The 17,355-nt window shown below is 43.8% G+C and overlaps 2 protein-coding genes across 4 annotated transcripts in view; one reads left to right on the forward strand and one right to left on the reverse strand.

Moving 5' to 3' along the window:
- XPO5 (exportin 5) overlaps nucleotides 1–4,600 on the forward strand; it is a 57,541-nt gene extending 52,941 nt beyond the window's left edge. For both annotated transcript variants that reach the window (XM_077342754.1, XM_077342762.1), the window contains one exon: nucleotides 3,272–4,600. In XM_077342754.1, coding sequence (XP_077198869.1) covers nucleotides 3,272–3,415 — 144 coding nt within the window. In that variant the 3' untranslated portion in view covers nucleotides 3,416–4,600. The remainder of the gene's footprint in view (nucleotides 1–3,271) is intronic.
- A 2,163-nt stretch (nucleotides 4,601–6,763) lies between these two features.
- POLR1C (RNA polymerase I and III subunit C) lies at nucleotides 6,764–17,073 on the reverse strand. 2 transcript variants are annotated; one of them, XM_077342883.1, is made up of 9 exons: nucleotides 16,919–17,073; nucleotides 16,453–16,524; nucleotides 13,797–13,904; nucleotides 12,585–12,717; nucleotides 12,339–12,455; nucleotides 11,966–12,115; nucleotides 10,505–10,654; nucleotides 9,530–9,646; nucleotides 6,764–8,365 (listed from the first exon to the last, which is right to left on the reverse strand). In XM_077342883.1, the coding sequence occupies exons 1-9, from the start codon at nucleotides 16,985–16,987 to the stop codon at nucleotides 8,247–8,249; spliced, it is 1,035 nt and encodes a 344-aa protein (XP_077198998.1). In that variant the 5' UTR covers nucleotides 16,988–17,073; the 3' UTR covers nucleotides 6,764–8,246. The 2 variants fall into 2 exon arrangements, with proteins under 2 accessions (XP_077198998.1, XP_077198989.1); XM_077342874.1 differs by having other exon boundaries at nucleotides 16,453–16,581; nucleotides 16,919–17,051.
- Nucleotides 17,074–17,355: the final 282 nt, after the last annotated feature.

The raw sequence follows: 17,355 nt of genomic DNA on the forward strand, positions 1-17,355 counted from the left end.
TGGTCTGAAGTAGCACAACAAAAGTAGAGTCCCATAGCACCTTTAAGACCAACAAAGATTTATTCAAGACATGAGCTTTTGAGTCCACACACTCTTCCTCAGACTAAATGAACAATCATAACTGTAGAGATATAAGGCAAAAGCAAATTGTGGCAAATCAGTAAACTGTATCATAGTATCCAAATTAAGTCATGATGCCATATGATAATTCTTTGCTAAAACAGCTAATCAGTCCTTTTGAATTCAGTTGGAGTTCACAAAAACATTGGAGAAATAAAACTGTCCACCTTAGTATTTAATGGACACTCTCAGATGTAAAAGGAAATAATTAAAAGAGACTAGTTGCTTGCTCCATCCGTCTCCACCCAAGCATGGAAGGATCCCTGCAAGTGACAACTGAGGAAGGCCAAAACACATTTGGTTCTGTTCCAAGGTAGTTCAAGGTTATCAACTGAGATATATTACATAACATACAGCAAAATACATATGTTTTGGTTTAATTTGTTTCTGAAGATATTTAATTCTCTCTCACCCACAACCTTTGAGTACCCAACGTTGTAACCATGTCTTCTTGTATTAGTTTTTGCCTGATGCAGAGCCATCCCCCTGAGCAACATGGTACTAGGGGGAAAGGAGAAGTTAATCCTTCCCTGGAATTTTAGTGCTGTGGCAGGGAGCTGTCACAGAGGGTTGGGTAATATGTGCTTCCAAGTGCATCTTTTTTCCCCTATTCACTTTGGATGAGATCTTCAGAGATTGTGCCACTCATCTAAAGGCCCTTCCTTCCCTGTCCATTTTTAAGCAGACAAGCACTCGATCCATATCAGTCGGGCTTCCGTCCTGGCCACAGGGTGGAGACAGTGTTGGTCGCCCTTTTGGATGATATCAGTCGCCAGCTGGACAGAGGTGGGTCGGCTGTGTTGGTCCTTTTGGACCTATTGGCGGCCTTTGACATTGTGGATCACGACCTTCTGATCCATCGCCTCGCCGGCACGGGGATATGAAACACAGCCTTGCGCTGGATACACTCCTTTCTCCAGAACCGGACCCAGAGGGTTGCGGTGGGGGAAGAGTTCCTTTCTCCAGAACCGGACCCAGAGGGTTGCGGTGGGGGAAGAGTTCTCGCGTCCCTACGGACTCCCCTGTGGGGTACCACAGGGCACAGTCCTCTCCCCCATGTTATTCAACATCTTTATGCGCCCTCTGGCCCAACTGGTATGGAGTTTTGGGCTGGGTTGCCACCAGTACGCTGATGACACCCAGCTCTATCTCCTCATGGACCAGCCACCCGGACTCCCCCCCCCCCCCGGAACCATTCGCCAGATGTTTGGAAGCAGTGACTGAATGGTTCGAGCAGAGTCGCCTGAAACTCAACCCCTCCAAGACGGAGGTCCTGTGGCTGGGAGGCAGAGGGCAGGACCAGGCAGCGCGCTTACCCACCCTGGCAGGAGCACAACTTACTATCACGCCCCAGGCCAGGAATTTGGGGGTGACCATTGATACCTCCCTGACTATGGAGGTTCAGGTCAAGAGAGTAGTGGATCAGGCGTTTTTCTATCTTCGCCAGGCCCGACTACTAGCGCCCTACCTGTCCCCTGACCACTTGGCTACAATGATCCATGCGACAGTCGCCTCCAGAATAGATTTCTGTAACTCGCTCTACGCCGGCCTACTCTTGTCTCTGATCCGGAAACTCCAGCTAGTGCAAAACGCAGCTGCTCGGGTCCTCACTGGTACACCTTGGAGGGCCCATATCCAGCCTGTGCTGAGGCAGCTGCATTGGTTGCCAATTGCTGCCCGGATCAGGTTCAAGGTTCTGGTTTTGACCTTTAAGGTTATACGCGGGTTGGGACCCACATACCTGAGGGACCGCCTACCGCCCTATATCCCCCGCAGGGTTTTACGCTCAGCGGGGGAGAATCTCCTGATCGTTCCTGGCCCTAGAGAAGCACACCTGGCCTTGACCAGGGCCAGGGCCTTTTTGGTCCTGGCCCCTACCTGGTGGAATGAGCTCCCAGGTGAGCTGCAGGCCCTGCAAGATTTACCGGCTTTCCGCAGGGCCTGCAAGACGGAGCTCTTCCGCCAGGTTTTTGGTTGAGGCCGGGGTCAGCGAATGAGTGCCAGCATCCCCCCCCCCCCCGGACCTAGTAAGTTAGATCTCCTCCACACCCTCCCTGCTGCTCTGATAGCAGGGGTGGGAATAATGAGAGCTTCTGCCATGTTGGGATTGTTTTTAAAGTCTTTTAATGGGTATTTTAATGGGGATAGGACTATTGTGACCCGCCACGAACCTACGGGGAGTGGCGGGAAATAAATCTAATTAATCTTAACACAAGCCACAGGCGCCGCGAACTAAATAAAACAGTAAGCCCTTGGAAGGCGGGCTGTGTCCGGGATGAGGAAGGGTGCCGATTGGCCCCTTCCTCCGGACAGACTATCGGAGGGACCAATCGGCAGGTGCTTTGCGCCTGCCGATTGGTCCCTCCGATTCCCCGCCGGAGCAACTGCGAGCCGCGCACAGCGCTGCTTGCAGTTGCTCCTTGGCCGGCGGCTGGCGGGGACTCCCTTGCCTAGCGACAATGGAGCTCCGGAATACCCGCCCGCAGTCGAAGATGGCCGCCGAGGAGCCAAGGACGCCCCACCGCCGCCCGCCCTCGACGACGCCTCCGCTTTAAGGTCTGCTTCCTTCCCGCACGCTGCCCCCACCTTCTAGCGCCCATTGTATTTTTTTTACAATGGGCTCTTTTCCTAGTAATAATAATAATAATAAAAAAGCATTCCAGTTCTGTAGGCCAACTCCCCCAAGAAGGCAGGCACTATTGCAGAATAAGCAATCCCTGAAAAGCAGGGAGATTGTCCATGTGTTACAATCTCACACAGTATTAATGCTGATAGAAAGATCAGACAATGTTATCTCAGAACGAGTTCAGACGAAGATACTGTTGGGGGGGGGGGAGACTGCTGATATAAGAGCCCTCCTCAAGCCTTCCGCAAAAAGACTGCTCAGGAGAAATCTTTTGTGCTCAAAGACCTGTTTTATCCTTTTGATTGGAAACATTGGCTGTTAAAGATTACTAAATGTCTTTTAGTGAGCCTATTTTTCAATACATATTTTTCATTGGTTAATAAAGGAATACATATCAACAGGAATCTCAAGACATGTGTTCCTACAAACAAAAGGGAAGTGCTATCATGTAGACACCATCAGACATTCTGGTGGAACACTTGTAGCTATGTTGTACCTAATGCAGACCTCTCTTGTTCCTTACAGAAGCCTCTGGGAGAGCAGTTCCGCAAGGAAGTTCATATCAGGAACCTGCCATCTCTTTTCAAAAAGTTGAAACCACCAGTAGAGGCAGATGTATTGGACAACAGTGAAGAAGAAGGAACCCTCATCACACTCTTTGAGCCATAAACTCAGAACATTTCCAGGGCACCTACACTATTGTACGGTGTGTTTTTTCACAGTACCCAGTTATTTACTTTGTCTGCTCATTCCAGAGTCTGGATAAAGTTCTTCCTAGCCTCATCCCCTTTCTGGTTGGGAGATGGGAAATACACCTTCAGCCCACTTGGCTAAGTGTAACCTGCCTGATTCTCCTCTCCCCCCAGCTTAGTGTGAAACTGGCTGTCTGATGGATAGAGCCCAGTCATTTAGCATAGAGGCCTTAGTTCAGTTTCACCCCACTACGCTTCTGCTGGTCCTTTAGAAACTAGCCTCCATTGAAACACAATTGTTGCCCAAAGAAGAAAGCGTGATAGGCGATCCCTAGTATGTCTGTCATTTCCCTTTCAGAATATCTGCACTGTGGCTGCCTCAATGCAACACTAACATGGACTTCATTCTGCTTTTCTTTTGGCAAGACTGTTTTCCCAAGGTAACAAGGCTGCACAGTAATTGCTGTGCTCCCCCCTCCCAAGCAGCTCCATGAATTAATCTTGGTATTTCTTCTAGAAAATAGCACATACCTGCCAACAGCAAGGAGAGTTCAATAAGAACTGGTTTCTGTTGTCTGTTTGACTCAGCCATGCCTCCAGAGGTCTAGTGTGAAACAAGGTTGACTTCCTTTAATCTAGAAGTGTTATCAAAGCAGAGTGCCTACTTCCAAACCTGGCTTCAGGTGGCGGCAGCCTGCATCTTCAAGTGAACAGCAGCCCACAGCTAGTTTGGGACTGATGTGAAATCACTCATTCAGTGCTGTGTAGCAACTAGAAGAGCTTTGCTGGAACTGCTACTGTAGTTTGACTAAGGAAGCATAAGAATGTTTTACTGAAAAAGGTACATTTTAAAGGCACCTAGCTCTAGCAAGGTCTTTGGGATTACATTCAGATCCTTACTTCAAGTCAGATTCCACTGGGACTTCTTCCTACCTATTGTGCCCCTCTAGTAACATTTTAATAAAACAAAAGTCCCATGGCAGTAGCTCTTTTGCCTAGGAAAGGCAGCTTGTATTTATTGTGTCATGATTGTTTTAACTCTTTGTGACCATGAACATTTAAAATCTTACGAGGGTTCTTTTGTAGAGATGTTCTATCTGCAAATATCTCTGAACAAACTGTGATACACCTGAATTGTTAGTAAAGGTCTTTCAGTTCTATATATACTTTCTTCTGGCTACTTGATTTGTGCCAAGTTTGCACTGATATCCAATTCTTTATACTCTGCAAAAGTTTAGTGACCATGAGTGTGTTGGGTTTCCCCCTTCAGTAATAAAATTATCATATAGTGGTAGAATTAAATGAATAGTTGAAAAGCTCCAAAAAAGTAATTTTCCCTTCTCTATTAAAGTAAAAATAATTTTGGGTGAAAGAAATATAAATCATGCTCAATTTGGAGCAATTTCAACCTCATGCCTACTTTCTTAGTAACCTACACAATCTTAACACAGGTCATTGTATTACAAAATGTTTCAGGTTTAAAGAAGCTGATTTACAAAGCCACAAGTACTGTGCATTTTCCATGGCTTCAGAACACTATATTGGGATTATAATATACTTGCAACAAGATAATACTTTGTAGAAACAGAGACACACCCTCTTGCTACTATCAAAAACTCAACAGGTTACTAACTGCAGCATTTTTCTGATCATTATACTTTGTAGTTTTTTGCCACATTTGATTAAATTTACATTTGATTAGATTTACAAAGCCACAAGTACTGTGCATTTTCCATGGCTTCAGAACACTATATTGGGATTATAATATACTTGCAACAAGATAATACTTTGTAGAAACAGAGACACACCCTCTTGCTACTATCAAAAACTCAACAGGTTACTAACTGCAGCATTTTTCTGATCATTATACTTTGTAGTTTTTTGCCACATTTGATTAAATTAATTGTTTCCTAGTAGGGACAGTTAGACAGTAGGGACACAAGAGCCTCTTGTGGCGCAGAGTGATAAGGCAGCTGTCTGAAAGCTTTGCCCATGAGGCTGGGGGTTCAATCCCAGCAGCCGGCTCAAGGTTGACTCAGCCTTCCATCCTTCCGAGGTCGGTAAAATGAGTACCCAGCTTGCTGGGGGGTAAGCGGTAATGACTGGGGAAGGCACTGGCAAACCACCCCGTATTGAGTCTGCCATGAAAACGCTGGAGGGCATCACCCCAAGGGTCAGACATGACTCGGTGCTTGCACAGGGGATACCTTTAGGGACAGTTAGGCGCAAGGAAAGCCGTGTGGTAAAGCTGCTAAAATCAGGCCTGTGGTGTGTCTTGTGCTGAAGCTGACAAGACCCTGTGAGGCTCAAGGAGGTGGCCAGGCCTGAAAACACTGAAGGATGTTCACATATTTCAGTCTGCATGCACTGCCCTGTCTTCGCCATCCAAAACAAGAAATACTAACTATGCAAGAAAGTTGTTAACATTAAGAATTTGCTCTTCAAATGGAAGTTACATTTTAAAAAATGCAAATAAATGTGTAAGAGGAACAAAAAAGAAATCCTTAAAAAGTATTTAAACTTTGTATAATTTTCTATCAGATTACAGTATTCCTGGATGGGGTGGGAAAAAACATGAAGACAAATCTTACTGCCTCTCTACAGTAAGCTACCACTTAAGTGCTCCCAAAGCCTAGTTTTTTGTTAAAGGGAAACCTTGGCCAGATGAACATACTCATTATCAGTGATGATAAAATACAGTGAGTGGACTAAAACATTATCAGTGGCTTGCAAAGCTGCTTCTGATTAGCTATTTGAAAACAGAGATGGAATACAAAAACTGAGTCAAAAAAAGGACATAATATGTATAGTTGTAGAGTTATCTGAAATCAATAAGTACTGTTCTTGGGATTTTTTTAATGAAAGCAGTTTTAACACACTGTTTAAAAGAGGATGGAACTATCACCTTTTAGCCACAAAAAACATGGCCAGGATATGGAATGAGCTTCATGGCTTTGTGGATTTAAACTCAGCTTTCTCTTGTTTAGTCCAGTATTGCACTCTGGTATAATCAAAGTGCCTCTACTTCTCTGCAGAGTTGTCTTGGATCAGACTCAGAGGCTTGACTTCTGTACTTTACAGCTGCAGTGTTTCTCTCCACTGCAGAGGTGGTTTCACAGCACTAGACATATTGAGGAATGAGCTCCACTACAGAAGACCATCTATACAAGCAAAAGGAAAGTACAGGTCCCAGGGTCTGGTGTAGAAGATAAATTCTAGTTTCCTACAGTCCCCATTTTGAACATCTGCAAGTTGATAACTGTTCCCAGGAGAGACTATGCAATACAAAAGCAAGCAGGTTGGGTAAAACAGCACAAAACACAGATTTTTATTCTTACCTTGCCACAATGTATTTTATTTTTGCAAAAAAAAAAAAAAACCCTCAGCATTTCAGCTGAACAAAGGCCTACATTTTACAAAAATATTTTTACAAAGTTTTTCCTTCCCCTAAATCATTCACTACATTGTCCTTGATTTAGACAATGAACACGGTTTTTGCCTACCAAGCAGCTAAACACTTCCTTTTAATAGGTTAATTGGCTTACTCTTAGGCAGACAGCCTCAGTGATACTTTGCCCTAACTGGCTTTTCCTGTACTTAGCAAGCTATAAAGTATCTACAGCACTTAGGAATGGGATTTGCTCTCTGGGAGTCATGCCAGAGCTGGTTTAACCATATGTATGTGTACACTGACCTTTCCTGTTTGCTATTCCCAATGAAAATATCTATTATCCACTAGGAGATGAAAGCCTGGACAGAACTTTACTACTTTATGAAACACAGTAACATTTGGAAATAGTAAAAAGTTAAATAGAAGAAAATGAAAGTCAGCAGATTTTTCCATTTGTGTTTCCATTTTCAGAAATTCTCTTGTTAAAACTTAATTCCAGCTTGACAGCTTCCAGCTCCTATACACAAGTGTTTTGAGCAGACCTTTAGCTTCTTCTTCTTCTTCATGGTGTTTTTCACCAATGCAAAGCAGCAATAACAAACAGAAGAAACAGCAGATTGTTGTATGCACTGTTCATACATAAGCCAGAAATAAAATAAGATCCCAATGTGTTAGTATAGCTCCACAAATAAGACTGGGAGAACATTAAAATTCAAGCCGGCCAAATCTCTTAAACATTCCTTGTAAACAACACTGACACAGTTTTAAATGGAGAATTACAAAACCACAAGGACTTTCAAATTTATCTTCAAACCAAAATGGATATAATAATTTTAGTGTCTCATTCTTTTTCTCTGCCCCCTTCTAGAACTGGCTTCTTACAATAACCAATAAGCCATATTTTAAAACTTCCATTTTTGGGGTGGTCCACATATCACAGGCATTAGTACAAGACCTTGTACTACATAAGACAAAAATCTTGCCAGTATACCTCACTAAAAAGACTGATGTTGTGACTTGTTGGACAGGTGATTCACCAGTTAACAAAGCTGTGTTCTCCTTGGGAGATATAACTGGAGGCAAGCCAAGCAACTTGGGAGGTCCTTCAATTTATTTCCAGCTATCTGTCCATTCTCAGGCTTCCACAGTACATCACAGGTTCTGGGATATTAAGATTTCTCCATTCCTTTACGGAGAGTTGTTGCACGAAGTAGCTGCACAGTAGCACGTTCTCAACCACTGCTGAAGTTAATGCCCAAAGTAGACAAGATAAAGCATCCAGTCCCACTCTTTCACATCCACAGTAGAGTGTTATCCACATGGTGAAAGACACACAACATGGTTGGAAGCCATCCTTCGAGTCACAGCCGCAGGCATCCCAACTAAACAGACCATTATGTTTAAAAAGACAAGCTTCTTATTTCCTCTGAATGGATTTCAGCTCCTCCAAGAAGCGCTGACATTTTCCCATTAACACCTTAATTGCTTCAGTCACCAACACATCTGGAGGTAGAACACCTGTGGATTCCACAGAGACTGTAGAAACAGAGGCTAATGTCAGGCCTTTATTGATCCTAGCCATTACTAATCAAAAGTAAATTCTTCCACTAAGACATCTCAAATTCCACACACAATTCACTATGCTATAGAACATGCTAACCGTGAGGAGGGGGAACAATATTTCTAAGCCACCTCTTCATTGCCCTGCACAAGACAGCTTACAATTAAAGCACAATATAAAAACAGGTCATTAAAAAAACCATAAACGATCCATAAAACAGAAGCAGACCATTTTAAAAAGTTGATAAATATAACCCCTATTTAAAAGCCTGGGGGTAAAAAAATTTTTTCCCCACCTGGCACCTAAAAAGCAAGCACTACGCAAGCCTCAAGGGGCACAGTTCCATAGACCAGGTGCACCACAGAAAACACCCTGTATCTAGTCACTGCCTGCCTCATCTTTGAAGGAGAATAGTCCTTTGAAGGAGATAGTCAGATAGGACTTCAGATACCCTGGCCCCCAGCCATTTAGGACCTTAAATGTAAGAACCAGCACTTTGCATTGTGTCCTCAAACAGATGGGGCAGATCTTTCAGCACAGCACAACTTGACAATAGCCTGGATGGCATGTTTTGGACCCACTGAAATCTGTAGACAGTTTTCAAAGACAGCCCCAAATAAAGTACATTACAGTAATGTAACTTGGATGCCATCAGCGCATGAATCACCATGGCCAAATCACAGTGTTTGCGGAATGGCCATGGTTGGCAAAGAAGCTGGAACTGATAAAAGGCACTACATGCCTAAGAGACTGGAGCCTCCACCACAGGCCAGGATCCAGTAGGACCCCTAAGCTACAAACCTCCTGGTTTGCAACCCATTTCAGGGAGGCTGATTACACAGTCCCAAAGCAGCTTCTCCACTGACCTACAGCATGTCAGTACTGTGTGAACTGAACATCCGTTTACTGACCCTCCTCATCTCATTACCTACTACATGTCCCAAACAGCACCAGTTTTCGAGCTGATTGATGGGCTGATTTTTCAATTTCTTAAAAGTATCTGAAGACTCAAATTTGTCTTCCAATTTATAATAGTTCAGCCTCCTGGCTCATTCTGCTTAAAAGCTATCTATGCCCTGCTGTGTAGTAAAAGATCACAAAAGGAGCCAAATGGAGGAGAAACAGTGACAGTTACTTACAGATGTAGTGATCTCGCACTCGAGCCAGTCTCACAAGAGTTTTCAAATCATCATGACGGAAAATTTCTCGGCTAAACGTATCTAATCTAGCATTGGCCACTCTTGCCACTTTTCCCCCTAGAGAAACACAAGCAGTACTTAAGAGCCAAAGCAAATCTGAAGAGGCATTTCATGAACTGTTCCCATCTGCTGATGAATATGACAGAGATTTCTGCACCCTGCTTTTTACTGCCTGACAGTTTCAAAGCAGCTTAAAATTGCCTTCCCTTCCTCTCCCCACAGCACACACCCTGTGATGTAGGTGAGGCTGAGAGAGCTCTAAGAGAATTGTGGCTGGCCCAAGATCATCTAGCTGACTGCATGTGGAGGAGTGGGGAATCAAACCTGGTTCTCCAGATTAGAAGCTGCCACTCTTATCCACTACACCAAGCTGGTTCTCTACTCACAAGGGCCCTGTGGGTTCAGCCAGATTCTCGGATGGTGCTACCGCCTTAGTATCTGAGAGTGTTCAGACAGTTACTGACAAGAAAAGTCTCTCAGGTTGACAGACAAGGAAAGCACCCTGAACAAACAAGCAACAATTCACTACCCATTTCTTTTTTTGGGGGGGAGGCATATTGCTTCTGCAGATTAGGTCACAGAACACAGTACATAATTTTTTAAACTTAATTTATGCCCTACCTTCCTTCCTACAGGAGATTCAGGGAGGAATACACTGTTTTCCTTTCTCAATTGTATCCTTAGAAAGTTAGGAACAATGTGTGTGACTGGCTAAGGTCACCCAGCTACATTCCATGGCTGGCTGCAGATTCAAACTTGGGGTTCCCAAACCCTTGTCTGACATTCTAACCACAAGAAAATCTGCTGAGATCTTGCCCATAGGCAGCAGAAGTTAAATCTAGTTCATGCAGTTTTTCATAACTATTAAGGAAAGTTTATGATTTTCATAGTGTCAGTGGAGGAGCTCCCAAATACCTTTGATTTCTTGAATCTCTATAACCCCAGGAGAAAAGCACTTCTTCAGCCTCTCTGCTGCTTCCCCTTCAATAGGCTGCAGTAGCGTAATCTCTGGCAATAGCCGGTAACTGGCTGTGGCCACTGGAGAAAACTTTGCATGATCTTTACCTAAAGAAAAAAGTGTTACATAAACAGGAAGCTTGGAGGAGGGGTACTGCAGAAAGAATGTAGGACCACCTCCTGTACAACTTGCCTGCCTCTGAAGATGATCATCAATGGGTATTCTTGAGGCACCTTGCCAGCTAAAAATATGTAAGACTAAAGGCTTTTTCCTGCCACTGTGCCCCCTTTATGGTCCTCTATTCTGAGGAAAGCCAACCAGAGCATTCTCATTGTTTGTGTCAGACACAATCTTTATTCATTTCTGTTTTCTGTTGTTTCACATCTCACAGCAACCTGGCTGGCATCCTGCTCCTGGGTGAATTTTAATATCCTCTACCATACAGTATTGGTGCCTAAAATGATATGTTAACATCTTTTGTTTTATCTATGATAGGTAAGCAGCCTTGGCCTTCTGACTCAATATAAGCCTCCATTTTGTTTCTATCAACCTGCACTGTGCTTATTAGATGCCTCTTTGTATGGACTGTTATCAATCCAAACAAAGAGTCATCTCAGCAGGAAAGGTGAACTGTAAATACAGTAGTTAAACATCATGGTATACAGCAGGAAGCCAAATGTAGGTTTTTAAATTATTATTATTACTTTGATTTACTAGCCACCCTCCTCTGGCAGCAGACTCAGGGTGGTGGCTAACAATAAAAAAACATACATAATATATATGAAAACCATTGACAAATAATTAAAATGTAAAAACTCAGTACCCAATTACCCCACCACTGGCTGCATGGGTCAGAAGATTCTGGATTAGATTTTATATCAGATTCAGGTGGGGAAGGAGGTGGAGAGGAGTAGAGGAGGCTATTTCTGATGTCAGTCTGTGCTTGTAGTGACCTCAACCATGTTTCTGGTGGAAGAGTGCCGTTTTGCAGGCCCTTCAGAACTATGACACCTCCAACAGGGCCTGAGTCTTGGTCAGCAACTCACTCCACCAGGCCAATGGATTCTTAAAGGGCCAGTTCAACCCAAGAAAGGTCCAAGCAATGATAAAAAAGCAAGCTTTACTTAAACTTGGAGCCACAGAAAGATGCAACGGCAATGATGACTCAACTGTAAAGATGCTTGCAACAGACCAGTGAGAACTGTGTTCTACATTGCAAAGCTATAACTAGTTGAGAAATGGCCTAGAATCCAATGTCCACTGAACAGAAATAAAGACACATTGAACCTCTTAAAAGCATTCTCATAAAGATGTCTTGTTAGATTTAAAAGCTCTAGTACCAGAAATACTTATACAGACATTTCAGTGCCCCCTAGCCACAGAAAATGTATATTGTCTATGCCAGCTAGCCACCTTACCAATGCCCTTTATACAATGCATAAGTACATCGATTTCTTGGCCGGGACGCAATTGTGCGATGAGGATGTCATCATGTACAGGACGGAAATCAGCATTCAGATTATCTGCCTGAGACCCCAGTGGCACCCATTCCATGTGCTTGCTATAGACTGTGAAAAGCAAAGGCCAAAAATTAAGTTCTGCCTGTCTCTAAGTAGCCACTCAGACACAACTCAGACACTCTCTTCACAACAATTCCTAGAGAACAGTAGTAAGAGAAACAGTAAGAGTAAGAGAAATGGGATTTTTGGCATGAGAGACTCCAAAAGAAGAGGTAGTACAGTGGAGTCATGGGATAGCGGAAGACATTTCCAGTCAGATAACTTGTTTCACCTTTATGATTGATGTACAGGTCATTAGGATCCGATGAGTCCTTGGATGCCTGCGGGTTCTTGCTGCACTTTATTTTCAACTGGAACTGCAAAGTGTTAATTTCATCACATTCATCTTCTGCAAAAGAAAAGCAAGACTCAAACTTTTCTAAGCATCACCTCTGGCTTAGAATAATATTCCCATGTGTAGGATCTAGGCTTCATTTTTTCAGCAAATTCCACAAAAATCCCTTCCACGGGGTCGCACCTTCACTCTTGTATTCAAAGAGACGAGGATCAGCACGTATAGGGATCAGCCCCAAGCGGTGGGCCAGGATTTCATCTTGTACAATGGAGGTGTTGTTGTACACAAAGACCTTCTCCACTGCCATGGTTGGCACCTAGAGAAAGGAGGTGGGGGTGGCATTAGGTCACAACACTACCTGAAACTCATGAATGCTTATCCTTTTCCTTGAAAGGATGAAGCGTTTCTAAAACAGTAATATTTACTGCAGAACAGGAACTCAATTCCATGTGATTTAGAACTATTAGGCCTTAGTTGTAGTTACTAGTAAGACCACATCCCCCTTATGTCAAAGACCAAATCTCAGGAACAGCATGTCATGATACTTAAAACCTCTGAGAAGTCTTCCCAATTTTGACATCATATACCTTTAGCAGAAAAGTAACTTTATGAGAAAATACTTGTTCTGTATATTTAAAACATAGTTAGCAGAACAAAATTTGAGTCCAGTGGCACTTCTAAGACTAACAAAATTTAATTCTGGACACACATGAAAGCTTAGACCCAGAATAAAACTTTATTGTTCTTTCAGGTACCAATGGACTCAATTTTTTTCCTGCTGTTTCAGACCAACACAGCTATCCACTTCAACATAACAAAATGTAATAGCAGAAAGTAAAAAGTAAAGGTATCCCCTGTGCAAGCACCGAGTCATGTCTGACCCTTGGAGCGATGCCCTCTAGCGTTTTCTTGGCAGACTCAATACAGGGTGATTTGCCATTCCTTTCCCCAGTCATTACCCCCTGTGCAAGCACCGAGTCATGTCTGACCCTTGGAGCGATGCCCTCTAGCGTTTTCTTGGCAGACTCAATACAGGGTGATTTGCCATTCCTTTCCCCAGTCATTACCCCCTGTGCAAGCACCGAGTCATGTCTGACCCTTGGAGCGATGCCCTCTAGCGTTTTCTTGGCAGACTCAATACAGGGTGATTTGCCATTCCTTTCCCCAGTCATTACCGTTTACCCCCCAGCAAGCTGGGTACTCATTTTACCGACCTCAGAAGGATGGAAGGCTGAGTCGACCTTGAGCCGGCTGCTGGGATTGAACTCCCAGCCTCACGGTCAGAGCTTCAGACAGCATGTTGGCTAGCAATAGCCAAATTTGGGTCATAAAATCTCAAACCAAAAGAATATCTGGGGACATCGCCATTAGTAGCTAAGCAAGAGAAATCGATACCTCAGCAAGCAAGATGCGTCGAAAGGCATTCGCAATAGCGGCATCAGTCCCCACCATGTCAAATTCTAGAGTGCTTTCATCCATATGAATCACATCTACCCTGAAATTCTGCCAGGATAAAAGAGGAACAAAGTTTTAAAATGAGGCATACATCGGATAGGGTGGTGTTGGTTATAAACTTCTAATTGATTATTCAGTTATTGGAAATTGGCTTCAGTTCCATAATGGACACCAAGATTTGATCTCTTATTATATCTCTCTATAATAAGAAAATGCTTTTTGTTATGTGCAATTTTTCATCCAGAGCAGAGACAACAGCCTGAGTAAGGTTTTTAGAATCAGGTTGGAAGTGAATTATACATACTTTAAAATTGCTTAGGTTAAACTTACGGGTCATTGTAACTCAGCTGTGCTGAGCCAGATACAAGCTGATGCTACAGGTCTGGAAATGTTCTGCCAAGTGTAAACTTAATCTTGCTAATTACATTCCTGCTTAGGGCACATAGTTACATTATACCTAGATTGTAGAAATTCAGGGCTATTATCAGGCCCTTGGTTGTGTCGTATGCATGAATCTATAACAGTGGATCCTTATGCCCACAGATGACTCCGCAGCACAGCCTATAAGACTGCCCGTTGTGGACAGGGTTCCTTGAGGTTATGTCACAAGGCCTCAAGGCTCCTTTCCATACAACAGGGCATGGCTCTAGTATCCACATGGCAGAGAAACCTTAATGTGTTTTGTGCTGATCTCTACAGCACATATAATTATTTGGATTAATGAAGCAATTATCTCAGTTGCATACAAGTCTCATCACTGAACACCATTTACTTATTTCCCCCTATGGGATCTTTAGACACGAGGTTTATAATTCCGATTGGACAATGCACACTGCATTTTTAAAGTACCCTATGGGCCAAATGGGCTGTGCGTCACATGGCTGAAGAAGTTACCTCGATTCAGGTTCATCACCTTCCTGTCAAACTAGAATTCTTGCACACAAACCTCAATGTTACCTAATGGTCAGGCATTTTGTTCTACTCTTGTCCTGACTGTTTGGTCTACTTTTGTTACAGTCTAATATTTAGGGTCTTCAGACTGTTGGCCGCAAGTCACAAACCCTTGCCTTGCCATGCTTTCAGCATGGGTAGAAATGCTTCTAACCCAGGATGGAGGGGACAGTGAGCTAATGATTCAACTGTTAAAATTAGTTTGATGTTTTCTGCACCCAGCTCAGGAGCAGGGAGGACTCTGCATACAGGAGATGTTCTCAAGGTCCTACTCTTTTATTTTAGATAGTGGGCTGATCCTGGCACAGGCTGGAGAGAACACAATACAGTCATTTTCATGCGGAACAATACTGTTCTATAAACTGGCTTAATCTCTAAAATGGATAGCCCTATTGGTATATCACATTACACATATGCTGAGACTTTATCTTCCGCAGTCTTCATGGCTCGCCTCTAAGAGACATCTGCGGTGGGACAACCTGGTCAATGCCCTGCATTGGTTCACCACTATGTTTATTTTATTTATTTATTATATTTATGTTGCATATTATGTTATGTTGCGGAAGTCAACTCCTGGAAAGGAATTATTGTGAGAGAAGCGGTACTCTAATCCAGGGGTAGTCAACCAGTGGTCCTCCAAATGTTCATGGACTACAATTCCCACGAGCCCCTGCCAGCAAACGCACAGTATAAACCCACACCCACCTCCAGAGTGAGTGATCTTGCTAGTCTCCCATGGAGGTCTGCATAGAAGCCACGAAGATGAAAACAGAGCTGCATTTACCTGTAACTGTTGTTCATCGAGTGGTCTTCTGTGCAGTCACACAATTCTCCCTCCTTCCCCACTGTGGGCTGCTTAATGGATTGACTGCCTGATCCAGCAACAGGAAGGAGAACTGAGGGGAGAGTGCTAACCCCTCCCATATGTGTCTTTGTGGGGGGAAAGTCACCCTCTGTGAGGGGAGGGGTGACCACTCTTGGGGGCTTCTACAAGAAGCTCTTTCTCTGTGGCAGGCCTGTGGCTTCACGGTACCCATATGTGACTGCATAGAAGACCACTCAATGAAAAATAGTTACAGGTAAGCACAACTCTGTCTAACCCTTTATTCTTTACATAGAACATTTGGACACTTAGTCCCCCTGTGACTTTTTCCCCCACTGTAGCAAAAAGAAAAACTTATAAAAAGTTTTTTTCAGTCTCACATGTCGCTAGGTAATGTCATACTAGGCAAATGAACCCTAATGGGCCACAGGTTTGCAAGTACCATTGCAAAAAGCCATTTAACCTACGCTTAACTGACAAATAATCCTCACTCCCAAGTGGATGTTTTTAATGCAACAAACACATAAAACAGGCTCCCACCTGGCCTGCTATTTTCAATGCCTTGAGCTGCTCTGGGAGGCAAGAACTACATTCTATAAATCTATTTGGGGAAAGGAAAGCCCAGCCAACTTCCCCACCACATATATAGCATTTCTGAACTAGCAATCCTCTGAATAAATTCTACATTACCTTAACATAAAATAAATATAAGGCAGCAACATAGATACAGGGCATTCCTCAAACCCACAAGAGGGCACAAAAACACCATCTATAGTTTCAAAGTTATTGCAACCCATTTCTTCAAGCACCAAGAATTTGTACCTTTTCAAACTTCTCCTTATCCCAGGAATCATCATACCCAGAATAGTTCCCAGGAAAGTCTGTAGTATGGACCTGGAAAAGCAACAGAAGTGGGTAGGTGGGTGCTATAAACTCGTTTTCCACTGGTTCCTAAAAAATACAGGAAGGAAGTCTGTGTAGACACGTGTATTATTCAATGTTCAATGCTACTAATCTTCTTGATGCAGTTACTGAATTCGCGTTGTATATGTCTTATTGGTTTTCATGTTCCCTGTGAACCGCCCTGAGCCACAAAGGAATCCGGTATAAAACTGGAAAGGCCAACACTCTGAGACGCTGAATTTCCATTAAAAAGCGCGTCCTTTCTGCACCTCTTCCCCGGGCCCCAAGAAGCCGTACGCCCCAAAGACCAGAGCGCTTCTATCCTTGCTCTTCTGCTCCCCCTTCCCCCTTCCCCCTTCCCCCTTCCCCCTTCCCCCTTCCTCACGTTGCGAACACCAAACTCGCCCAGAACCACGCGACTCCTCATCTCTTCCACGCCGCCGGGCGCCGCCATCTTTCTCCGGAGCGCTAGGAGACAGCGTCACCCTTCTGCGCACGCGCAGAAGACCTGAGCTGTCAGGAGAAGGGGGGGTTTCGTGCATCACGTGATACACGCCGAGGAAACGCCTATACGTCCTTTACGTCAAAAGTACGTCACTCGTTGCTAATTACCATGTTACCTGTGGCGCAATTTTTTTTCTAAATCTGTATTGCCTTAGACAGGCACATCTAAGGCTCGCACATTATGTCTCCGAGAATTTGATTTTTGTTTCCTTATTATTTCGCTTTTCTCACACCGGGCAAGGAAGACGTCATTGTCAGACCGGCCAGCTACACTCTCGCGAGAGTTGCTGAGCCTCCTCCACGTTGTCAGCCCTAGGG

The sequence above is a fragment of the Paroedura picta genome, chromosome 1 (assembly GCF_049243985.1).
Source record: "Paroedura picta isolate Pp20150507F chromosome 1, Ppicta_v3.0, whole genome shotgun sequence".
Lineage (NCBI taxonomy): Eukaryota > Metazoa > Chordata > Lepidosauria > Squamata > Gekkonidae > Paroedura > Paroedura picta.